Raw genomic sequence first — 25,732 nt, 5'->3', positions numbered from 1 at the left:
ACAGTCCTGTGTATCATTTTTTAATTGCATGAATTTAAAAGAGACAACACGCTTTAGGAATTTGCAACGTGTTTATTTATACTAACATGATTTCTTTTTTCTCCTTCATTTGTGCTCCTTTTTGAACATCTGCTCTTCACTCCGGGCTTCAATTTTAAAAGATACACTCATAGCAACATTTATAAAGTTACAGTATTTTTAAATCATGGATGCAACATTTTTGTGCAACTAAAAAGCACATTTCAGTATATCAAATCAACAGATTTTTATTTGGGGCATCTGAAAATACAAAGGAAACAAAACCTAAGAAGGACCAAGATTTGTGTTAAAAATTTCAAGTTCCATCATAGTTACATACCAGAATAAATCCCCTGAACTTCTGTTAGAATTTTGGGTTTTGGTGTGCAAACCCTAGATTATTAGCAGCCTCCATCTAACCACCGTTTAGTCTACAAACGTTTGTGAAGACGCTCCTGATTGATGGGCTTAAAAGAAAGTGGGCATCTAAATCAATTTCTGCTTAAGGCCCGGTACAACCTTGTGCCAGCTCTGCTTCCATACTCACCCAGAAATGGAAAATGATAAAAGCAGATTTCAAACTTTAACAGGATTTTCAAGTCTTTGTGGGAATCATGTTTCACAAATGCTGGACTTTGTTTAAATCAATCTATAATTATAATTTGGCCAATTTATTTCAGTCTATAATTTACGATCGCATAAGTTCTTGTATTGTGGTAGCTTCCCTGTTTGTGTGCACAAACATGACGAATAAATCAGATTTTTGCCAAAAAACTTTGTAATTGCCCTTTATCTAATTATCAGTCGAAAGCGAACTTCAGCGTCGCCGCGTTCAATTGAAATAAGCCCTTCCTGTCACTCCAAGTGCATTCTGGGTGAGATTTAGTCAACAACAAAAAAGAATATTTGCGCCTGTAAAATAAAATATGTGGCCATATTTTATCCTACAACGGCAACTTGGGTCATGTGAGCGTGAAGACAATACTTCATTCTAGCTGTCGTTTCCCGTACAGATAAATAAAACAGTCCTGGGAGGTGTGGCCATGAGCGGAGCCAAAATGGCACTGTCAGGATCCCAGTTTCACACTTTTAGCAGTGATTCTTCAGAACAGCTAGTTTGCTAACTTAGCTGCCTGAACAAAACAAAAAAAAACAACAACAACAACAACGCGGAACTACGACAGAGCCGGGAGGACAGCAGAATATGGCAGAGCATGAACCGCAGCAGGGGGAGCAGGTAGTTGACCGTTAGAACGGTTTATTGTGCTAAAATCAAACGCGAATCTAACCCGAATCAACTCTGCTTTGACAGGACCTTGAAAAGAAAATCGAGGAGACCAGACAGAGATTCAACAATGAGTTACTCCAAGGTAACCCGGTTATTGTGGATACTCCGTAGACATTATCTCACCTTTCGATGATTTTTATTTTAATTTTTTTCCAGTTATACTGTCGGTATTGTTTGCATATATTCAGATTCGGTTTATTTGCTTTGGCAGTTAGTGCTTAGAGCTCAGTTCAGCTTCAACAAGGACGTTAACTGCTCCAATTAGTATTTAACAACAACCCGGCCGAGAAACCTAACATTTTGACCTCCAGTTGGGCTTTTTTTCCCCCCTGGTTTATTACTGACTGCCATGAAAAGTTAAAGTTTCAAAACGGTTAAAGTCCGTGTGTGCTTGAAAGTGAAACCTGGTTCTTGACCTCCTTGAACATCATGTGACTCAGTTTTTGTGTTCTGCTTGTAGACTCAACAGACAAGTATGACTCCAGGGATGTGGAGAAGTTTCAGCAGGACGATGCTCTGGTGGAAGCCTACCTCACATGGAGACTGTATGTTGTTGACGACGCCTTGAAGATGATAGATGAAAGTCTACTCTGGAGAAAAGAGTTTGGTATAAATGGTAAGATGCTAGGATCTTCATAACTCAGTTGTTCAATTAAAGAGCATTAAGATGCCTTTCAAATGATACTAAGATGATATTTGTAAGTTAGAATTTAAGATTTTTACTCTAATGTAAAAGCTGAACATTTTAGTAGTAAATTAGGTCCCTGAATTTACATTGAGGTCTGCAAGAAGCCAGGCCTATAAATGATACTATAAATGAAAAAGTGCCAAAAACTGGCTTGATTTCAGAATTGGTGATATAGTCATGGGATCAGTTCACCCCTTTGCCAATTTTAACCCCTATTTGTACCGATAAACAAACCATTTCTTACACATGTATGTTATAATTTCATGAATTATGCCAACAAATCGTTTTAAAAACACTCATACATGTCATGTAAAATCTGATTTATTTGTGTGGTTTTTTTTAAACCTTGGTTTTAACCTCTGTTGGCAGTTAGTTTTACTCTGAGCTCATTCTTATGAAATATGACACATCAGGACCCCTGATCAAACCAAAATAACTTGAGATAAAGCTTTTTCCAATCAGGCTTTTTCCAGCCAGTTTTGATTATCGTTTTTCATTAAGGTCAGTCTTGACTTTTCCATTGTTTTTCTTCTTAAAAGACCACTAATCATAAGAGACATATGCAGCAATTTTGCCCAGGTTTACCCACAAGAGACTAAGTAGAACATAGAAAATTACTTTAAATTGGTAGTTGTCAAAGGTACATAATGTCTCCCTGATCGGTACAAACTGACCGGATCTGTATCTGACCACTTGTACCGGCAAAACGTCAGCTATGAAAGCCCAAAATTACATAGGTATGAAATGACCCCCCCTATTGCCAGTTAACTGACTTGTAACTATCCTTAGTTCAGATAAAAAGGCCATGGTTATGAGTGCCGAAAATAATATTTTGACGATAATTGAATGGCAACAGAGAACATTCAGCAATGAAACAAAGAGACATTCTGCTTGTTTTGTTTTTTTTTCAAAGGAAGCATTATTGTTAATTTCTACAATTAGGACAAAAATCCTTTCCATTATTAGGATGACCCACCAGACTGTGCTCAAAATAGGAAAACATCTGCACATTTATCAGATCTGTTTTTTGAGAAGAAGTTACTGGACAACATTACCCAACAGAAAAATCTGTTTTTGAGGGGATAGCACAACTAGTTGCATAATCTCACATTTTTGGATTGGAGCACAAATCAGGAGCTTCAGACTTCTTAATTTTACATTTTCAAGTAGAACAAAGTTTGTGTCTGATACTTTTATAGGATTGGGTTTAATTTCAATAAATAATGGAAGGTTGTCCTAAATAACCCATTTTCAAGGACTATAAATGTTTTTCTGGACCCAAATCTGCAGACGACAAATATTAAATTATAGATCAGTCATTAATAATCCTCAAAGAAATCCTCAGAAGATTTGTTAGAATCAGCTTTATTGGCAAAGATTGTGTGCACAAGAACAAGAAATTTATCTCTGATTTCAAGCACTCACAGCATACAGATGTATAAATATATACACTTTAGAGGAAGTACAATTAAGGATTGGGGGAACAGCATATATGTGTATATACAGCCAATTCAAGAAAAAAAAAAGAAAGACAGGTTGTGGTTGACAGCATTCATGCTAGCGCCTAAAAGTACTAAAGTTCAATATGCAACTTTAGTCGAAATAGAAATGTTGACATTGGCATGTGTGTTGCAAGCTCCCAGCACTTTTCTGTGGTTGTCCTTGAGCTTATCTGGGAAAAACAGTCTCTTTGTGTGTTAAACGGCCATATCTCCATGCATAAGTTACCATGGAGAACAATGTAGTCTGTTCCTCCTGAGAAATTTGAATGATCTGTTGTTTGCTGGCCTTTTTATTCCAGCAAATTCTATTTTCCCCCGAGTTGTTTTAGGCAATGTGATTTTTATTTGAGTCATTAGGGCCACTGCGAGGGGGATGCAGGACTCGGTCTACATGCTCTTAGTTCTTGACTTCAACTTTTAAAAAGAGCTGGTGACAAGAATGCTGTTTTGTGTCTTCTTTAGCTTTTTTGTGACAAACTATGATCATCAACATCAGTTTGTTGTTTAAATTTCCTTTACATTTTGCATAGCTGAATAAAAAAAAACCCAAATGTAAATCATTGTATGCCTTGATATATAGACTTTTAAAACCATGCAGATAGCCTCCACTGTCTGCTTGCCATGTTGCCTGAAGCTTTGTCTGATAATTATACTGTCATGTAAATTGTTTCTTGGTCATTGTAGATGTTAGCGAGAGCACCATTCCCAGGTGGATGTTTGAGACCGGTGCCGTCTACCTCCATGGCTACGACAAAGAAGGAAACAAACTCTGTATGCAAACACGCTGATACAGCTTCACCCACACACACTCACAGATGAGCTGATAGGAATTTTCCCAGTGTGATTTTGTGTAAAAGTACTACGGTATTTATGCAAATCGTAAATGAAAAATGTATAACATCATCTATGTGATTTTATTTAAAATCTAAAAGCAGTCAGTCATTTTCTACCGCTTATTCCATAGTGGGTCGCGGGGAAGCTGGTGCCTATCTCCAGCAGTCTATGGGCGAGAGGCGGGGTACACCCTGGACAGGTTGCCAGTCCATTGCAGGGCAACACACAAACAACTATGCACACACTCATTCATACACCTAAGGGCAATTTAGAGTGACCAATTAACCTAACAGGCATGTCTTTGGACTGTGGGAGGAAGCCGGAGTACCCGGAGAGAACCCACACAGACACGGGGAGAACATGCAAACTCCACACAGAAAGACCCCAGGCTGGGAATCGAACCCAGGACCTTCTTGCTGCAAGGCAACAGTACTACCAACTGCGCCACCGTGCAGCCCCATCTAAAAGCAATTATTCCCTGTTGCAGCTGAAACAATATAACAATATTATAGTTACAACAATGTAATTACTAACATTTAGTTATTGTTTAGTCAAGTAAATGCTCTTTGCTTTAGCGCTCCTTATAGCTTAAAACACGGTGTTACCATATTAAGAGTGATAGGTGTTGCTGCTTTCGTTTTAACCCCATGTCTGTCGATATTTTACTTTGACCGAAAACATTTTCAAGCAGCCAAACTTGTCTTCATTGTAAGTAAGGGAGGAGTGTTGCAGGCTTCTTTTAGCCAGCATGCCCAGCAACAGGTTGGGAGGGGGCAACTCTGCTTTGCAGACTTTGGTCTCTCTAGCACTTCTTTCTCCTTGCATCCCATTAAAAGGAATTTAAATCATAGGAGTGCTGTGGTGGAAAATATTATCGTTTTGATCTACTAGCCAACCCATGCCTAGTACACTTGTAGCTCAGCCATTATATTATCATAAAAGAAATAAGGGAGCTGTTCTGACCTATTTAGGGAAATAAAACAAAACCTGTCCTTTGCATTAAGTCTGGTTTAAGGTGAAGCTGCACATCAAGGATGCAAAGTCAGTCGTGGACAAGAAGAAGTATGTCGCCTTCTGGCTGGAGCGGTATGCAAAGAAGGAACCTGGGATGCTTCTCACTGTTGTGTTCGACATGACGGATTCTGGCATTAGCAATATTGTAAGGCTACATTTTTATTGTTTTTCAACTCATAAGGAAATATTCAGTTCTGTTATGGAAAATAACACCCCGTATTATATCTTCATATTTCCTGGGGTTTGAGACGGGATATTGCAGGGAGTCGAGCTCTTCAGTGGTTTTAACACCTTGAAGATTAAAGTAACCTTTAAATCTTGATGGTCGAGTTGGCCGTCTAATCCTTACACTCACTTCGCCACAGATGTTGCCTTCATGAGGGGAGCTCTCAGTCGGTGATGCTCTGCTAGAGGAATGACTGTTAAATCTGCAACCAATCAACACAATCAAGGCAGAAAGAACTATAGAGGCCAAATCTAAATTGATTCGTTTAGAAGATCATTTTGGAAAGATGTCGAGTGGGGTTCTTTTGAAGCCCATTGAGAGCTACACTATAACCGGTCAGTGTGATCTCATTAGGACTTAGGAGTGAAAGAGTGAGGTTTCTATCCATTTATGGAGCCTTGCCAATGTCTTAAACTCCTGTCTGCTGGCCATTTGGACAGCCTGTCTGATCAATTGGGTTAACATAAAGAGCAGAAGAAGAACCACCCCTCATCAATTATTTACAACATTTGAACCGATGATGAAACTTTACCAAGCTGTCGATTAAGTCTTCTTCAAGCCATACTTAATTTACCTGAATAGACTGCAAGACTTGAGTTGGAAGTTGTTCAAACAAGCTTACAATTAATATTCATTTAATCTTTGGTGGGTAACTTCATATCTGGAGGCGATCAAAAAAGAACAAACATCGTCCTGTTAAAATCATTTTCTTAAGCATATTTTATACTTGAAGTTTTGAGGTTGCTATCTTAATGAATCTCTTAATTTATCTTTTTTTTTTTTTGTTTTAGGACATGGACTTTGTAAAGTATGTCATCAATTGCTTCAAAGTGTACTATCCAAAGTTTTTATGTAAGTAACATAACATTTAAAGATATACTGTAACTATGTACCACAGATACTATGTCAGTCACTCATTACTTGCAGCTGCTTCAAAGTCAATCTCTGTACTTCTGTCAAATATTCTCACTGAGGAAATTTGTTTTATCATTTCAGCCAAAATGATCATAGTGGACATGCCTTGGATCATGAACGGTGAGAACGATTCAGCTTGACTGGGATCGATAATAGTGGCTCCACTCTGACTTTACTAACAATATATATTAAACCTGTCTCTTTTTTGCAGCTGCGTGGAAGATTGTCAAGTCCTGGTTGGGTCCGGAAGCCATCGCCAAGCTGAAGTTTGCATCCAAAGCTGAGGTCCAGACATTTATTGGTCCAGAATTCCTCCCGCCTCACTTGGGTGGAACGGTACGCTCTTTTATTTCTCTTCCTTGATGTGCGAAACTCTCCAAATTCCTTTTATTTAGGAAATAAATGTTAGAATTGACTGATAGTTCTTATATTTAATAGAAAGTGCATTTAGTCAGCCTCACTCCTTGGAACTTTTTCACATTTTATACACATTATGTTTGCCGATTCTTCTTTACAAAAGAAGATTAGACCATTCTGTTTCAGTTCTTTGTGTATGTTTCGGGTGGTTCTGGGCTGCTTCCATGGTTAATACTCTCCTTGCCTGGCCTTTCAGTTTAGCTGGATTTCTGTCTTGTTGGGGTTGCAGCTGCGCCGTATGCTTTCTATTTTTGGATGATGGATTGAACAGAGTTCAGTGAGCTGTTCAGAGCTCGGGGTATTGTTTTATAACCTAACTCTGCTTTAAACCTCCTCTTAACTTTCTCCCTGACTTGTCTGCTGTATTTCTTGGTCTTCGTGATGCTGTTTCACTAACGTTCCTAAATGTTCTTCCCCAAAAGGATCACCTAGTTTGTTTTTTCATCAGTCCATTATAAACACAATTTGTACCATTTAACTGTCTTCCTCTGCAGAATCAATGTCAGCATGTTTATCCATGTGTGAAGCCAACAGCTTTATGTCCATTTAGTAAAAGATAAACTGCTATAATCATAAATTGAGACCCATCAAGTTCACTTTATAAGCCAGACTTGTAGAAAACAAGGTGATGTGCCCTTTCGCCCCCAGGATCCCTTCACGTATACCTACCCACCGCTTCCAGACGATGACTTTCAAACACCGCTGTGTGAGAATGGGCCGATCATCAGCGAGGATGACATGGAGAGCAAAGAGGGTGAAATGGAGAGCAGAGATACCCTCGAGTCCAGCTTCAATTCTGAGATGGCAAAGCCCAAAAAGGTAAATTGGTTCATGAATAAATCAAAATAACGTTCTTTTTTTGTTGTTATGAAAACCCATAATAAGAAGAATTTCATTGAGCTCTCTACAAGATTTAGTTACACAAGTGTGTAAGACTCGGTAGCACCATGTGCTTTCTAGAAGTCTTCCTTTGACCTCATTGAAATTATGAAAGCCCCTTCTTTAAATATGGGGGAGTAAGAGTCTTATTTTTTCATACAATTAAGAAATCAGTGTGTTTTCTTTCTTCTCTAAAACAGTTGGCAGCACCTGGCTTTCTGTTGACACATTTAAAACTCACCATGTCCTTTTTCGTTCAGGTTGGACCACAGAGTGTAATCAGGCCAGTTGAGCCATTATCAATAAGCAGTTTTTCATGGTGTCTGTTGAGTTTGTTCCTCAGGGCTTTTTTGGCTTGCATTAAATCCAGCTAAGCCCTCACAGGCACTTCGTTGCTCCTCCGTTCTTCATGGTGTCCACAGAGGGTTTGTTACTTAAGCTCTTCCATGCTGTCACTGGATTCCTCCTCCCCGCAGCATGTAGCACTATCACTGAGACGGCTTACGCTCTGGAAAGTTTGAAGCTGCTGTAGCCTCCCTTTCCCTATGGTTTCTCGGTGCTGCACCCTGGATGTAGACAGCCTGCAGCTCATGTCATGTATGTCACAGATTCTTCTCCTAACTCCCCATCAGGGTTACCCAGCACTCCTATCATGATAGATTTAAGCTTCCTTTCCAGCTGGAAAAAAAAATGCTTTATGATCACGCACCATAAAGTAATGAGAGAGATACTGTTAGGACAGACAAATTGCGTTTTTATGCGGGCTGTAAAAGTATCGAATCTAATATAAGAGTTGTCCAGGTCTGGATTTGTGTGGAAGTATTTTGGAGAGAGAAAAATATTTTGTTTCGGACTTTTTTCTTCTTCCCTAAAAATAGTATCCATACATCAGTCTGTATGTCTCTCTGTCATCCATCAGTTTGCCGATCCACTCACGTATTTTTCCATCCATCAGTCTGTCACTCTGTCCATCCATTCTTCTGATTATCTATCATCTGTCAATCTGTTTGCCTACCCATCCTTCCATCTGTCCATCAGTTTATCTATTGGTCAGTTCATCTATCCATGTGTATATCTATCAATCTGTCTGCCTCTCCATCCATCCATCCATCCATCCACCCACCCTTCTCTCCTTCCTTCCAGTGCACTTTTGTTTTTGGCCTTCCATATTTAAAGCCTGGGCACTAAAGAAATATTTGACATAAATGTAAAGTGGTTATTTGTACTTAAAGAATTGGTTAAAATTACAGAGAACTCTGGAGTGTTGAGTCTGTGTTAGAACTTCTCATATAGAAAATACTGATTGAAAATAATTGAACATTTCTTCTCTGCTTGTGTAATTTCTTTGGCTGTCGTTTTCAGCTTCACGGAGGATTCATATTACAAATGGAGCACCAGGCATAAGGTTGACTGGCATATAATATGAGGAACACCAGACGGTTTACCTGTTGTATACATGTAACAAACCACGTTAGCCAGAGCTGCCCCCGCAAAGCTGCTAAGCTCTACTGAACACACAATCCTCCCATTGTTAAAAAAGCCACCACGCTGATTATTCACAAGAGATTTAGACTTCCAAAGCAAGCCACCACAATTATTTGTCAGCCTGAATGTAATCTACAGGCTGAAGTTTAAGCCTATTTTGTGCCCTTACTGGGAAAAAGGATTTCTTACATTCTTTATTTTGGTCGTTGCTTTTTGCTTGTTTCACATTTGACTTTCAATGGTACAAAAAGACGGCATCTTCCATCAGACATTTCATATAGAATATGCATCAATGTCCACCCATTTGTTCCCGATTTGTGCTTTTCATGCTTGATAGGTTGACTGATCCAAACAGGGATCAGACCAACAATAGAAATCTTTAGAAAAGATTGCACAAAATGTAATGAAATCATGTGAGACTTTAAGCTTTTTATGACTATTTAACCTCATAATGCGTCAAATTACTTAGACCGATATGAAACAGTTAACTACATGGATACAAGGTTGTCAAAACATAATTACACAATCGCTCTGAGGTAACTCCTCACAGACAAAGAAAACGTTACTGGATGCATGTCAAAGGGGAGTCTATTAATAAGCCTATTAGCACTCAGATGGATTTTAATAAACATTTCATGGATTTTCAGGGTGAAAAGCAGTTAAGCAGCTTCCCAGAAAACCCGAACCTTTGACTGTGGTAGTTTAAGTAACCTATCAATGAATTACAGCCACCCAGTTAATAAAATTATCACCCTGAACCCACCTGTTGGCCAAAAGCATACTCAGTCACAGCTCTGGTCTTATCCAGTAGTTCCTATCAAGCCCTTAGAGGCATGGACTGGCAGGAGATTCTCACGGTAAAACCTTGAGCAGAAAATACCAGGATATCCAGGTATTTAGTGAAAGTTTAAACAGAAAAATAAAACATGATCTAATTGTTTTGGATTTAAAAGCAGCACCTATTTGTACTGCTGCTATTACAGTTATATCAATGTCATTTATGTATTTTGTCGTAGTCCACAGTTTGACCCATAGACTCAGCCAAAGAATAGACTAAACATTTTTTGGAGAATTGTGTTGTGAATTGGCGTTATATAAATAAACTTGATTAAAATGTATTGTGTAAATGTAGTCATAGTTTAAGTGCTTATTGTGCAGAGTGATTGACCTTTTTGCCCTTCTGCTCTTTATAGCGTAATAGAAGTAAAGCAAGCTAATCTTAGCTGGTTAATTAGTCAGGTTATCTGCTCTAGTAGAGCAAATATGCTTTAAAACGGCTTTACCTCAAATAAGAGTAAAAGTGCTCTTTTGCTGCTGGAAATATTTCCAAACATGTCGGGAAAAGCAAGTGGGAAGCGTTGAAGCCTCTGTCAGCCAGCTGACCAGCAGTGTGTAGCAACAAGGGGTTGAGGCCCTGTGTACTTTTACTGGCATCTCCCTGAAAGGACCTAAAACCATAGAAACGGTGTTGAATTTTGTGTTTGCGGTTTTAAAACTGGAACTTTTTAAAACATTGGAACACCTTGAAACTTGTAACTGGGCTGAAATGTAAATGGAAGAGAACATTTGACGTGTGACTCTGTGTTGTTTACAACAGGCCGTGGGAACTTTGAGCCTTTCTGAGTGCATTTAAGCCTTCTCCTTCTGATCCATCTCATCTAAATAAATAAAAGTCTCTTTCCGACAATCCTCCACCATCCATCCGTTCCCAAAATCCTCCGAGATAGAGGAAACACTGAGCTGATAGCTTAATGGCTTCTGGAAGCTAATTTCCTGTCTCTTTTTTTTGTGTTTGTTTTTCCCTTTATGTTTTCGTAAACAAGGGGTGGCTGTGGTAAGGCAGCTTAGGATCACAACCACACCAGAAGCCCAGTGTCGGGACGATCTCTGCACACTGGAAAGGCAGCTCGTACTCATGTGACTCCCAACGGTTGAGTACAGCTCCCTCCACAGTCGACTGATGTTGCCACCACCACTCCTCCCATTCCTCCCTCCATCACGGCCCTCACGTTTCCAATTCGACCCCAACAAATTTCCGTCTTTGTGATTACCGGATGGTGCCTTTTTTTAATAGGCAAGCTTTTTATTTGCACGTCGTGGAAATGCATGACACACATTTCACAGTTTAATTAGCCCTTAGAAAAGGCCAGCACACTCCCTACTGTCCATACATATTTCACATTATTTGTCACATCTAACCTCCGATTAATAACTACTAAAATAATTACTGTTATATTACAGTAGAGCAACTTATTAACCCTCAGCACTTAATCTTCAATCAAACCTGCAGTTGAAGCTGCTTTTTGATGTAAGCATTCTGTGCCTTCTAATCTAACACTATCTTTAACCAAGTATGTGCCTTCATTTGTATTGCACAAAGGAGGATATTTTATCATGTGCATTTCAAGTATAATTTATTTGGCTTTGTGTTTTATATCTGACACAATGTGTGGAAATTATGTCTTAAGTGTCTTTTTATAATGGTCATTCATTTCTTGATTCAACAATGGTCACTTAATTTGTTCTTCATAGTAAGTTGCCCTCTATTTTTTGTCTCCTATTAATCTATAATGGATTTTTCTTTAATTGTGTTATGTGTGGCAGAAATGGGGCCAATGATTGTTCTCATCTCTGCAATGTACTTTTAATTCCAACATCAGTAATAAAGTGCAACCTACTTTAAACTTTTAACTCTAATTTGAAGTTGTTATGCTTCTGTCATCACATTTATTCATACATAATTGTGTTAAGCTTTCTCTTCAAATTGAATAAATAATTATACCGGATGCTGATTATCTCTTGAAGTCCTTTTTTTGGTGCAGTTGCATGACAAAGAGACACATTTCTTCGAGCTTTCACATTTTCTAGCCTATAAACAGGGAATACACACTGTTGAGTCAGCAGTGTTTCTGTCACGTGTTCCCATGACGACCCCTTCCTTTGCCTGTTTACCCTCTCCTGACGTTCTCGCTCACCCATCCACTATACAATCTTTGTGGTACAAGCATCCATCTTCTTCAGCTGGCCTACTTCATCGTTAAAGGCTTAGCCCGTCATGAAGCAAGTCTCCCAGTCAGCATTTGTGTGGTTTGTCCGGGAAGCATTTGGGTCAAAGCTCGTCAGCCTTTCGCTGCTCCCCCGTGTGAGAAATCTCATGACTTCTGTCCTGCTTGGCCTACTTATTCAAGGTTTTTTTTATTTGTGTCAGATGTCATGAGATTTCGGGTTACACTAGTTCTGTATTTTCATGCCTGTTTTGTCTGTTCCCTCTGGATGCTGCAAGGAACAAAGTTCAGAAGTCAACTTGAGAGTTTCTTTGTAACATTTCAAAATAAGTCTCTTCAATAAAGATTTTATTCTGACGACATTTGACCATTGTTTTTCTCTAACAGTTTATTAATTAAAGTTGACTGTAATATCTTCTAATAACGGATAGCGGCCTCTACATGGAGGCCAAAGGTCAATCGTTTCATTTAAGAGGCAGAGCTAGAGAAGGTTTAGATGACTACAGTGTCTGTTTTGTTCTCTCTTTGTGTGTGTGTGTGTGTGTGTGTATAGGTTTTTTTTTTTCTAATTACACGGCCTTTTCTGTTTCAGGTCAATTTTCTAGAAGACAGCTTGAGGTCAGAGGATGGTGAAAGAGACACAAACATGAGGGTGAAAAGAGTCAGGAATCCACAGACCACTTTCAAAGGTCTTCTGCTAGATGTTAGGTAGGCCCCATTTTATCTTGTCACCATTTGTTTATTTTCATCTCTACTTGTATTTATTTATTAATTGTCATTAATATTATTTATGCATGTGGGTTAAACACTTAACACTTTAAACATTGTAACATTATTTAATGTAGCAACCACATACTTTACTGTATTTTATTATGACTTTATGTGATTAAACCAACACAAAGCGGTGCATAATTTTAAAGGAAAACTATTGTAAGAACCCTAAATAAAAACCGACGCGGAAAGCTGTTGGTGAAAGTAAGCTTTAAGAAGTCCTGTTCGCTGTTTCTCACAAACCATGCATGGGGTGCAAAAAACAAACATGGTAGAAGTGACAATATGTGTGTTGGAAAACTAACAGAGCACATCACCCTGAACACATCAAAGCTCCACCTTGAAGCATGGTGGTAGCAGCATCATGCTGTGGCAATGATTTCCCTCAGGAGGGACATGATGACTGGTCAGAGTTGATGGGGAGATGAATGAAATGAATGAAACTGAACAGCGGGTAATTCTATTGGCGGCTGCAACACTTGGGATGAAGGTGGAGGTCCAACTTCCGACAGGAAAGCAACCCAAAACATACAGCCAGAGGTCCAGTTATAATATAGATCAAAGTAAATTCATGTGTTTGAATGGTCCAGTCATAGAACCTGTGGCTAGATTTGAATATCGCTGTTCAGACGCTCTCCATCCAATCTGACTGAGCTTGAGTGGAGAAGAACTGGGAAAAACATTTAGATTTTAGGCGCGCAAAGCTGAAAGAGACGAACCCCAAAACATGGAAGTGTAGTTGCAGGAAAGGTGTTTCTATTAGGTTTTTATGGCATACATTATTTTTTTGATTTTGATTTGTTTTAAATATTTAAAGACGTATATCTATTGTCCTTTCACCTATGGACTACTTTGATGTTTAATCTAAAATGCCTATAAAATACATTGAACTTTGTTGTTGTAACATGGAAAAAAACAAAAAATTTGGATCCAGAGGCATGAATACTTTTGCAAGGTTCACCTGTTTTCCCTCTTTCTTGTTTTAACCACTATAGACATGATTGGATATAATGTTATCTTGATGCCTAGTGGACACATTCCACCTGTAATCACAAGGTTTGCATTTCAGGTTCTGGGTTTCTTAGTCTTCATTACGTCAGTGGTGTCGTGGTTGGTGCCGTTGACGTTTATAAAGAACTAAATGGGACAAACTGCAATTGTGCTTTGTCTTTTATTACGTTTTTAAGTTGGTATCTTTAAAGATGCATTAAACTTAATTTTTGGGGAATAGTATTCATTTTTTAAGTTACTCTATTGATATTATTATCAACTTCTGAGGGTCTAAAGTTCTGCAAACTGTTGTGTTTAAGATGTTTATTTAAAGATCAGTTTATATGATCTTTACCTTTAAACAAAATGTCCTTTCTTTCTTTACCCTTCCTCTGAACAAACAGTCCCTTAGGAGTAAGTTTGAGGTTATGCAGACTATTAGGATTAGAGAGTGTAGCTGTCTATCATGATATGGACCCACATGGGAATATAAATATGCTTCTGCTAGTTTTCCAGCAAGTCGTGCAGCATTTTAATCCAATGTTCTGTACATATGCATCAATATTATAAAATATCCTGTTAAAATGGCAGGCTGTCTTCGGTAAATCATATGCAAACTCTTCCCACCTATAATGTGGCATGCATCCTGTACAGATAGGTGGGGCCTTTTCTTCCACATTAGCCTCTCTAATGCACCCCACAAGTTGTTTTTTGTAATAAGATTTAGGTTGCTTCTGCAGTTCGACTCTAGCCTCTATTGTGTTGCTGTGGATCTATGTATGGGGGTCTGGGGTCTAAAACTGTCCAGCGGGCACTTAAAATGTTTGCGTCCAAACTGACTTACCTTTAAATCTTTTTAATCATTTCATCCACCTCGGTAAGAACTCTAGTTCCAACTCCACATCATTATGCTGCCACTACCATGCTTCCCTGTGGGCGTGGTGGTCTTCTGGTGTGCCAAATGTACGTTTTGGAATTGTGACTTTAAGAAAACTTTAACTTTGGTTGCTTGGACCATAACACATTCTTCCACACGGTTTTAGGAGATTTTTAGTCCATTCTAGATGTTTGCAAGAAAAGGCTCCTGTCATACGTTCCCACACTTTAGTCCAGACACATATGGAGAATCCAGAAAAAGATGTTCTGGTTGTAGAGCACAACCAGAACATCTTGCAGCTCTCTGAGAGTTGCTGTCTGCCTCTTGGCAGCCACCTTGCCCTGTTTCTTTTCTTTAATTAAATTTGGAGGGATGTCCAGTTCTTGGTAATGTTCACACTGTCCCATAGTTTCTCTGCTTATTAATGACGGTCTTAGTCATGCTAATGACTTTGTTTCCTGGTAAACTAAATGCTGTGGGATTTTACCTTTCGACAATGAGGAACATCTAATGCATAAAAGCTCTCTAAGAGCCACTGTATGTCTCTTGTTAAAAGATGCAAATGACTAAATGTGAAGCTGATAATTATTTCAGTTTAATTACATTCACTGTAATCATTGTTAGTGTAGCAAGGCAGACTGATTGCTGAAACTGAATGAAAAGATAATTAAACAAACTATTAGTAAGTGGATGTGAGCACTTATGCAACCACGTTACTGCACTTATTTTATTCTTCACACTTTTGCTTCTAAACGATTTGATCGATTTTTCAGTTGAATTTTACTGGAATGATGTCCCATTAAAGATATGAAGGCTTTTATGTGTCTCTAAGACCTGGCCGTTTAACAAGGGTGTTTAAACTTTTTATATCCTCTGGATATGTTGCAAAGTGCTTAAAAGAATGGATAAAATAGCTGCTACAAGCAAAGCTAGTTTTGTTTTACTGGTCTGCATAACTGTCATCTCATTAAATTGTTCCTGTAACACCCACTAAAGCAGGAAGTCTCACAAAATACAGTTTTCCTGTCGCTGTTTGAGTGTCAAAACTATATCACGTGTGTCATGAACATTTACAGCCGTCGATATCCGAATGAAGGTCAAATATGAAAATGGCTACGTTCATAGTTGATGAATACAACAGTTCTTGTAACAGGAGGCATGAAAGACCTGCAGAGTAAAACAGAACGAATGGGGAAGTCCACCCATCTGCATAGCTTTGACAAGGCTGGTTTACAATGTGAGTCAGCTGTAAAAATGAGCTATTCTGTTTGTAACATCTGACCATGTTGTGTTCGCATGTTTTAGTTATTTCAAAATATCACTTCAGTTTTCTCTAAACAGTCTAACATGGTAAATTCATTTGTGCAAGCCCTGAACTTACCCCAGAGGTTGGTTGTCTTAAAAATATGTTTAAGACAAAAAAAAAACAAATGTAAGTTTAGTTGTTAAATTTTATTTAATCTAAAGCTGTAGTTGCTGAAACGCCACGATTACACCGTACTCCTTTTGTGAGTTTTAATCATGTTTTAGTGTGTTTGTTCTGGCCCCTGCAGAATTTGTCTTCGCAGCTTCACTGCAGGACAAACCAGACCGAACGGATCGGTTTGTTTTTACCCAACAACACTAACAGGCATGAGAGCACCTATCTGGCTCTTATCAGAGTAGCTGTCCTGCAGCTGGAGCCAGCTTGTGTTATAATGTGCTTCTGGACTTAGAACTCAGTCGTATTTGTGAGACCCGAAACCAGCTTACTCACCTAATGATTGGTTTAGTTATTTTGGTAGTGCGACATTCTAATTGATCCTTTGTTCACAACATATCCAGGAGAAAACCAAATGTAGGCAAAGATTATTCAGATTAAACTATGTGAAGGAAATATTTATCTCAGAATTGGTATAATTGGTGCCATTTAAAATATTTGCTTATGAAGTAAAATAACTGTAATTTAAAACACTGCACAATAAACCTTGTTTACTCTTTTCACAGTGGCAGAAAGTTTCGTTTTTCACACGTCAACCTGGAGCTTCTGGTCATTGTTGATGTTTTCTTTCTGCCTTTTTGCCCTAATTGATCTGGTGAGACAGGAGGAATCAAGGACGTTTCAAGGTCAATTTTCCATCGATTAAAAATGAGTTGGCGTTGTAAATCAAACACTGAAGCCCATTCTACTGAGAAACTCTGGCAAGCGATTAATTACCTCTAAACAGCAGCTCCATCTTCCTTTCCCTCACAACATATGATGCTTCATACAATGACTTGCAAAAGTAGTCTTACCCTTTGACCTTTGCAGTACAACCACAAACTTCAGCCTAATTTATTGGGATTGTCAAATGGAATAAAAGTATCCAGGTTTCAAAAACAATTCAGAATAAAACTGTGGAAAATTGTGGCATCCGTTTGTATTTGGCTCCCTTTACTCCGATACCTGAAATAAAAATCCAGTTGAACCAGTTGCCTTCAGAAGTCGCCTAATTAGTAAATGGAGCCCCTGTGTCTCCATAGCTGGATTTCAGTAGGTATGCCCCCGAGGTTTGTTGGAGGACATTAATGAGCCAAGACTAAGAAACACAGCAGAGAGTTGCGGAGAGGTTTAAGGCAGAGTTAGGTTAAACATCTCACAGAGCACCATTCCATCCGTCGTCTAAAAATGGACAGAGTATGGCACAGGTTCAAACCTACCAAGACAATGGTCATCTACATGAGCCCCTTTCAGATCATCATTTTTATTTTGTAATCTACATGTGTATGTTATACTTGCTGATTTACTGAAAGGTATAAAAGGTATTACCCACCTCATGAGGTAGTAATGAACCAGGATACACTGTGAACTCTAAAGGGACGCATGAGGATATTGACAAAGAGCTCATCCCTGGGGAAATCCCTCCAGATTTCCTAATTGTTGCTACACGATCTGTAAGCCCACATGGCCTGTGGTCTGGGCAGATCTTGTTGAATGATGTGAAGGAACAAAATGATTCGCATTAGGGGGGATTGGGGCTGCACGTTTATTTCAGAACCTTTTACATGAAAGGTGCTCTAAGCTGACAGACTGAGCAAGGAGAGCATTAACCAGAGGCAACAAAGAGGCCCTTTGTAACTCTGGAGGAGCTGCAGAGATTCACTGCTCAGATGGGAGAATTTGTCTATTGGACAGCTTGCACTCTGCAAATCTGGCCATTATGAAAGAGTAGCAGGAAGAAAGCCAATGTTGGAGGAAACCCGTTAGAAGCTCTGTTTATAGTTTCCCGTAAGCCATGGTCACATGAGACCAAAATATAAACTTTTTCTGACTTACATGCAAAGCACTAACATTGCACTTCTGCCTGACCACAGCACCCACACTGTTAAAACAAGGTGGAGGCAGTATCATGCTTATTCAAGTGTTAGAATGGCCTAGTTTTAACTCCCATTAAGATGTTTGTGGCAAGACTTGAAAGTCGCAGTTCCTGTTTTGTGTAGAAAAAGGAGAAAAATGTATTGTATTGATGGGCAAAGTTGGTAGAGATATACCCCAAGAGACTTTCAGTTGAAAGGTCAAGGTCAGATTTGTTTAAAAAGCACTTTTCCAACACCTCATGCTGCACAAAGTGCTTTACAGGTAACTGCAGCTAAACATAGCTCCACAAAGGTTTGGTGTGCTAACGACAGCTCTCTTTCTTCTACCACTTCACAATTATGCACCACTTGTGTTGGTTTATCATGTCATATTGAAATAAAACGCGTCGACTTCTGCTTGAATTTTAAAATTTGAGAAGGTTCAACGGAGTGTGAATACTTTTCCGCATTCTATGTTTTCCTGTTACTTTTACCCAATCCAAAAACATTGACATTCAGATCAGTTTGTTCAAGTGTTGCAACTGTCTTACCTCACACTATATGATGTCACTTTCAAGAATGTCAATTTCTGTTTTCTCTGCCTTTGAAGTGAGAATTTCTGACTGCCCTGATCTCTGAATTATAGTGATAAACCGATTAAATTGAGCCTTAAATACATTTATACTTAAGAGCTGCTTTTAATTTAAGGCTGGTGGCTTCAGAGGAGAGTAGTGGTCTTTGATCTTGTGTTTACCAAAGGTTCCTAGGCTCCCCGTGAGCCTGTCTCTACAGCTTTCTGAAGGGAGAAAGGAATAAACAAGGACATTAGACAGAGAAAAAGGCTTTATTCTTGGCAGTATTGGGGCATGAAACGTAACTAGACTGCATTTAAATAAAATATTAAACTCTATGCTGGTTTCCTTGTTTGCAAAGCTTAGGTCCCCAGTGTTCAGTGTGCACTGAAGCCAAGTTGGTCTAATCACATGCTCTGCACAGCCAAATTGGGCTGTTGTAAACGTGGTTGGAGGACAAATTAGGTGCTCCTCATCACAAGGAAAGCAAGCGTACGTCACGCCTAAATTTTAAGCCACTGTTGTTGTTTTTTTTCCTCTTGGCTATAAAATGTGTTGCTCTATCCTGCCTGCAGTTCAACTAATACCAAATTGTGATTTTCTGCTCCAGTACACAAAAATGTCCATCTGTAAATTAACTCTCCTTTGGGACAAAATCAGAAATTAAAATGGAAAAAAATCTTTTGGTTTTGTTTTTTTCCTGGAACTCTATCATTTATTCATTTAGTTCATTGTATAGTTGTTGTTAGACCTTTGAATAGCCCACGTTAAGGTTGTTTTTTTTCCAGTTACTTAAAAGTGAATTATGTCTAGACAACCAATTAAATAAATACAGCTCAAGCTGTCTCCATGGGTTTCAAATGACCTTCATCTTTTTATTATGTCACTAAAACAAAGTTATTCTCTTATTGAAGATATTTATCCTTTTAATTTGAGGAAATTTATCATTATGGAAAAAAGGCCTACATTTAAAAACGTTCTTTTTTTGTTCTTTGCAAAATCACCATTGCATGTGTTTCTGGCATGAAAAAAGGATGAATATTTGGAAAAACACTATATTGAGTTAGGAATGACGGAGGATCTGTCATACTGTGGGCCTGTTTTCTCCTCCATGGAGTGCATGGCATTGTTGATTGTTAGCAGGACATTTTAAATAAAATAAAAAACGTTGGCTTTAGGTTTTTCAACAGGATAATGATCCTGTGTGTTAAGCTAGAGAAAAAGGAGCACAAGAGAGGAACCAGCAGCTCTCAAAAATCAGCAAGTTGAAAGTACTTGTCGACCACTATTTTATTTTATTTTTACATTTTCAACAATAAACAAGAAATGCTGTATTTTATTGAAATTACTCTGATTTTTGTAGTAAAGGGATCTGTAAATCACTGTAGATCCTAAACATAATAAGGTCTGGCATGTTTGCCTTATTTAAAGAACGACCTACTGTTTAATAGTTTTGGGGAGGATAAAATGATTTCTATTTGCTGGCGTTAAAGTTTTTTTTTTTTTTCAGCAACAGAAGCCGAATATGAATCACTCTTTGATAAAAACACTTGCCTTATTTTGTCAAGTTTATTAAAGGGTTGCGCCCAAGTCTTTCTTTTTTGAGTAATACTCGCTGGATGTTTTTGGTCCTACTAACTATGAATTTTAAATAAGAGCAGAAAAATAAATAAATATATTTTTCCATGTTAAGATGATTTCAATTTCTCAAAATCTCGCCCTAAAAAAGTTAGGGATGTAGTTTAAACCGAAGTTGTCCAAAGGTGGCACTTTGGACATCCTAAATTTGAGTGTAAAGGGAAATGGTCAAAGATCCCTCCCTCTGTAGGCTCCAACCTTGTTAAATGGCTTAAAAGAGGACAAATGCTGTCCTATTGGCTAATGGGGGCTGTAAGAAGTGCTAACTGAAGGGGTGCCAATAACCGAAGAACTTGTGGCGTATAAAATAAATGAAATAACAAAAAAACGCATTGTATCTTGATGTTTTCCCTGTGAATAAATGTACTGAAATGAAAGGTTTTACATGATTTTTAGTGCAGGATTAAGCTAAAAGAAGCATTTATTGTAAAGCTTTTTGGACACTTTAGCCATGGGGGCCAATAAGTATGGAGGGCGCTATAAATACCACTTTCACCCAACTGAGTTTAGGATTCAGGGATTTATTTGCGTCATCCTTGTTTCATTGTTGACACATGAATAGTCAGAATGAGTTGGTTTTTTTTTCTTCACAGCGAAGCGAAAAATAGTTTGCAGCAAATATATAAACAAAGAAATCCCTTCTGTAAAATTGTCCTTTTCATTCCTTGAGTTGCAGCACATTTCTACAGAAACTGTCCCTTAGGGAAGGCATGGTGTTTAGCAGGAAAAGCTTCATATCCCCAGATAATTGGACCTCACAGAAAAATACACCGGAACAAAAATGTATTAAGATGCTTTCAAGAGAAATAACAAAGCCTATGGAATAACAAATAAAAACAGCATTTTCTAAGAACTGAGTTTTTGTCCAGTAGTTCACTCCTTTTTTCTCCATCTCTTTTCTCCTTCAGTCCTGCCGAGGAGCTGAGCTTTGGTTCCGGAGAGAATGAGAGGAAATGCCTCATTATTCTGAGCAACGTCACCAAAAATCAGGTGGCCTTTAAGGTAATTGGGAAATCGTTTCAGTCCGGCCTTAGGAGAGCGCATCCCTTAGCAGGCCTGGCAATGATTTAAAATGTTTAATCTAATTAAGGGGCCTCTCTGTGCGCAGGTTCGTACCACAGCACCTGAGAAGTACAGAGTGAAACCCAGCAGCAGCAGTTGTGAACCAGGGGCCTCGGTGGATATAGTGGTGTCCCTACATGGAGGTATAGCACTTAACGCTCTGCACGCTATCCGCAGCAGCTGAGCCTCAGAATAATCAAACGCTGCACTCTGTTACCTTCCAAAAGTGCAGGCAGTCACTTTTTCTTTGCCTGACATGCATATTTCAGGTGAGATAAAAGAATCGCCTCCTCCCAAAACAAAACCGTCAGCTTGACAGAGTTGAACCACAGTGTGACCGACCTTCAAACGCCAACCTGTCAGTTTGAGGTTTTGATGTGCTGAGCAAATCTGTGGAGAATGAACAAAGCCAGCTTTCGTGTTGCTGCTACCTTGGTTTTTATGCTATGGTCTTGAGTTTTTTCTGTCTTACAAAGACGTCAGACAGTTCTTTAAACGTCGCCACGCCTCTTTTACCAAACAGTCAAACAATTTGATTGCTTCTAATTCATACTGCTTTATAGGTAATTCTCACACTTTTTATTACAGAACAATTCATTCCTATCTTTGGATTCTCACGAAAGTGTACTTGCAGGTTCCCAGGCCTCTCCACAAGACAGATTTTTGATCATGGCCGCAGAAATGGAGAACGCCGGATCGCAGGAACTCGCTCAGTTCTGGAAAGAAGTCCCAAAAAACAAGGTCATGGAACACCGGTGTGTACCACTTCCCTTTCATTATCCCTGTTGATAAAATACGATGTAGACAGAGTGAAGGAAAAACCAACCGCTCAACCGCACATAAAAATTCAAACAATTAATACATGGATGTCTTTTTATAAAATCATCAGAAAATGAACAGTTTTCTCTTTGGAGGCCTTAAGATTGCTTAAAAGGTAGAAATGCAGTGCAGACACAAATCTAGTTTGGTCCTTTTTGATTGTTGGATGATACATAATCACATAAGAACAATTACTTTTTATTAAAAATACAGACATGTTATGTTATGGAAAAAGTGCTGACTTGACTGTGTCCATCACTCTGTCTTAAAGCTATATGACTTAAAGTGAATTCCGATTATAAATTAGTTTTTTGATAATATTTCAATTTATTAAGATGTGTATTTGCACGGTAGAGTCCGGAGTAATGAATTGTAGTAAGTTAATTTATAAGAAGGATAATTTGAGCCCAAATTTATTTATTTAGTGGTCTTATTTCTGGCTCCTCCTAAAGATCCTAAACAGGTGCATAAAGCAGCTGTTATCTAACCCATATAACATTTTCTCATGTCAACCATCTTGATCAAGTGGATCTGGTTTTCCCACATCTGCTCATTGGACTCTGACCTTCTTGCAGATTGCATTGTCATGTTCAGGATAGTGTTAAACCAGCAGCCAACTCTCGGAGAGACAGCCTGGTGGAAACGTCGACCAGTGGGCAGCAGGAGTTGAACACAGCGGTGAGTTTTAATACCAGGATTTTCTGTCACTACTTTGCCATCATTGCTGCTCCATGCATCACTTGGCAGAAGCTAAAGCCACCGACAATACTACAGACTCTTACTTCAGACAGGACTCATCCTTATCAATGCTAAATAGTTTTATTACAGCTTTGTTAGTCATTAATGATGTCAGCCTCCTGTTTGTGGCATCCTAGAAGCATCCCTGAATGTTATGAAAAGACGTCTGGTAAATGTAGGGCACACACTCCTTGGGAAGGGAGGATAAGAAAAAGTTGTCCGACTCAGAGCATTTTTTTCAGCCTTCCTGGCTTTTTTTCAGACACACTGGATAGACATTATACAATGTCATTACCATCTTATATAAGCTATTAGCATGGCTAGTATTGGTATGGCAAAAGGTTATTCCCATATATGTAATTTTCCCATAATATCGATTCATACCTTAGCTGTGATATTTCCAAAAGGCTGCCAAGATTTCTGAATACATCTTGTTGTATGACAGAACAAGATGTTAACCTTCCTGTTATCTGCTGAAAGTCTTGCTCTCTTCCAGCCTGAATAAAGACAATATTATTTTTTTCTTTGAATCTGTAGCAGCCTGACATGATGAATGGAGTACAACTAGGGCTACATGAAATCAGGAAGAGTTGCAACTTGCCATAATTTTGATAAATGCTGTACTGATAATACTTTTTTTTCAATAATAAACAAATTGCTATGCTATGGCTTCACCAGAACATTTTAATTTCCTCTACTTCTTTAAACAACAGCACCACTGGCATACAAGGCACAAATACATTACATTGCATATATTTTTGCTGATAAAAAATTCATGATAGACTGTCCTGCCCTAACTCCAGCTATTTCCTTTTTCTTTACCAGCTTATGCGAGTGATGGTCTGCAACTCTCGTCTGGAGCAGAAAATGAACTCGTGTCTGTGGGTGCAGAAGGTTCTCACTGGGTTGGTGCTGGTCCTCCTAGTGCTGAACTTGCAGTGTCTCTACCTGCTGGGTACAGCTCAGCGACCGTGCTGACCTGCCGCAGCACCCTCCGCCTGCGTCTGTCAGCCCTAGAGGAGGTGCTGACGATTTCAGCTGGGCTACAGTTGACCACCTGATGGGACGCTGGTCCTGTGCTCCACCGGCCCAGTTTCAACTGGCTGCTGTCTCGGAGAGGAGCATAGATGACAATTCGGGACACGTCAGTCAATGTGGAGCTAATATATGAGGAGAGATTGTTCCACTGTCTTCTCAGTTAATGTAACAGAGACAATTGTAGATTCTTTCATGGCTGATCATGAAAACATAATTTAAATTAATAAAATTTATTAAACTTTGTTGGAAAGATTAGTCATATTGAGCATCATGTAGATTTTTTGTAATGTATAAATTTACAAACAAATCCATTTAATCCTACACAATATAAAATAAACCCTTTTTATTCAACCTTGTGTTGCTTTTGCAGTTTTTGATGCGTCTTTGTTATGAAACTTGCCCGGTTACGCAATAATATTCCCTCTCTTTAATAAACCCCCTATTAACACCGAGCTTTGTAATTGAAAACATCACAGCAAATGACCTTACTAAACTTCTCCACGCTCAGACCCAGGAGCCCACGAAAAAACTCTGTCTCCACCATCTCATTTTGTTTTAATTACCCCAACACTAAACTCAACTAAAAATACCAAAGCAATTACTGGCAGAGCACAAGGACGTGGCACAACCCATTTGTATCTCAGTGGGAAGTGCTGATATCTGTAACAAGATCCAGCTCGGAGCAATCAGGACACAAGCCGGGGTGTGAGAAGTTTGCACACCCAAGAGATGTTTGAAATCAACAACTGCTGTTTGTTTGCAGCGGCTGGTTGCCACTTAGAGCGATTCATGCAACATGAGAAAACTAATCTGGCTTTGATTATAAAAACTGAGTTCGTTTGGATACCACCAAATGTTTTATCCTTGAGGATTTCAGTTACAGTACATTGAAAAAGTATTCAGATCCCTTGAATTTTTACCCAGTTTGTCACATTACAACTACAAACATCAATTTTATGGATTTTATGCAATTGAACAGTTGTGTAAAATTGTGACGTGCAAAGTGTGGTGTGCACTTATATTCAGCCCCTTTTACTCAACTACCCCTAATAGGCTTAACTGAAGGCAAGGGGAGCATTAATTACAAAAGCAGCCAAGAGGGCAGTAGTAACTCTGGAGGAGCTGTAAAGATTCAAAGCTCATAAAAACTTGTCCTACTTGGAAAAGAGGCAATAGCACAGCTTTGGTTGAAGGAAAGCCACAAGAACGTCCATTTGCACTTTGCCATGAAGAGGAAGGGGCAAACATGTAGAAGAAGGTCCTATGGTAAGAAGAGATACAATTTGTATTTTAGCCAATGACCAACACCCTATGTGAAGCTGAAAATTCACACTGCATGCATGACCTCCACTGTGAAACATGGTGGCTGCATCATCATGATGTGGAAATGTTTTTTGTAGTAGGGACAGGAAGGCAGCTTCTAAAACTGGTGCGGAGGTTCACTTTCCAGCGGGACAACATCCACAACACATAGTCAGAGCTACAATTAAATGGTTTAGATGAAAGCATATTAAGTGGAGCGAAGTCCCCAAAGAAATGACGCTCTCCGTCCAATCTGACTGAGGTTAAGATATTTTACAAAGCAGAATGGCCAGAAAAATCCAGTGAAGCTGGTTGTGACACACCACAAAAGACTTGAAG

At 38.9% G+C, this 25,732-nt stretch overlaps 1 protein-coding gene across 2 annotated transcripts; it reads left to right on the top strand.

The window, feature by feature from the left end:
* Window positions 1-920: 920 nt before the first annotated feature.
* On the top strand, window positions 921-24,442 carry mospd2 (motile sperm domain containing 2). 2 transcript variants are annotated; one of them, XM_047370500.1, is made up of 15 exons: window positions 927-1,255; window positions 1,331-1,388; window positions 1,767-1,922; window positions 4,181-4,267; window positions 5,335-5,489; window positions 6,362-6,422; window positions 6,567-6,605; window positions 6,697-6,821; window positions 7,551-7,721; window positions 12,864-12,979; window positions 21,343-21,436; window positions 21,543-21,639; window positions 22,131-22,251; window positions 22,891-22,993; window positions 23,879-24,442. In XM_047370500.1, the coding sequence occupies exons 1-15, from the start codon at window positions 1,223-1,225 to the stop codon at window positions 24,029-24,031; spliced, it is 1,569 nt and encodes a 522-aa protein (XP_047226456.1). In that variant the 5' UTR covers window positions 927-1,222; the 3' UTR covers window positions 24,032-24,442. The 2 variants fall into 2 exon arrangements, 1 of the variants encoding a protein (XP_047226456.1); XR_007038993.1 differs by lacking the exons at window positions 22,891-22,993; window positions 23,879-24,442 and adding an exon at window positions 21,766-22,059 and having other exon boundaries at window positions 921-1,255.
* The last annotated feature ends 1,290 nt before the right edge of the window (window positions 24,443-25,732 follow it).

The sequence above is a fragment of the Girardinichthys multiradiatus genome, chromosome 7 (genome assembly GCF_021462225.1).
Source record: "Girardinichthys multiradiatus isolate DD_20200921_A chromosome 7, DD_fGirMul_XY1, whole genome shotgun sequence".
NCBI lineage: Eukaryota > Metazoa > Chordata > Actinopteri > Cyprinodontiformes > Goodeidae > Girardinichthys > Girardinichthys multiradiatus.
The sequence above is the reverse complement of the archived record's forward strand: the minus strand, read 5'-3'. Positions and strand labels throughout refer to the sequence as shown.

Coding starts and splice junctions, on each gene's coding strand:
- mospd2 (XM_047370500.1), top strand. CDS start 1,223: ATGGCAGAGCATGAACCGCAGCAGGGGGAGCAG. Junction 4,268..5,334: donor CAAAGAAGGAAACAAACTCT/GTATGCAAACAC, acceptor CTTTGCATTAAG/TCTGGTTTAAGGTGAAGCTG. Junction 6,423..6,566: donor GTACTATCCAAAGTTTTTAT/GTAAGTAACATA, acceptor TTATCATTTCAG/CCAAAATGATCATAGTGGAC.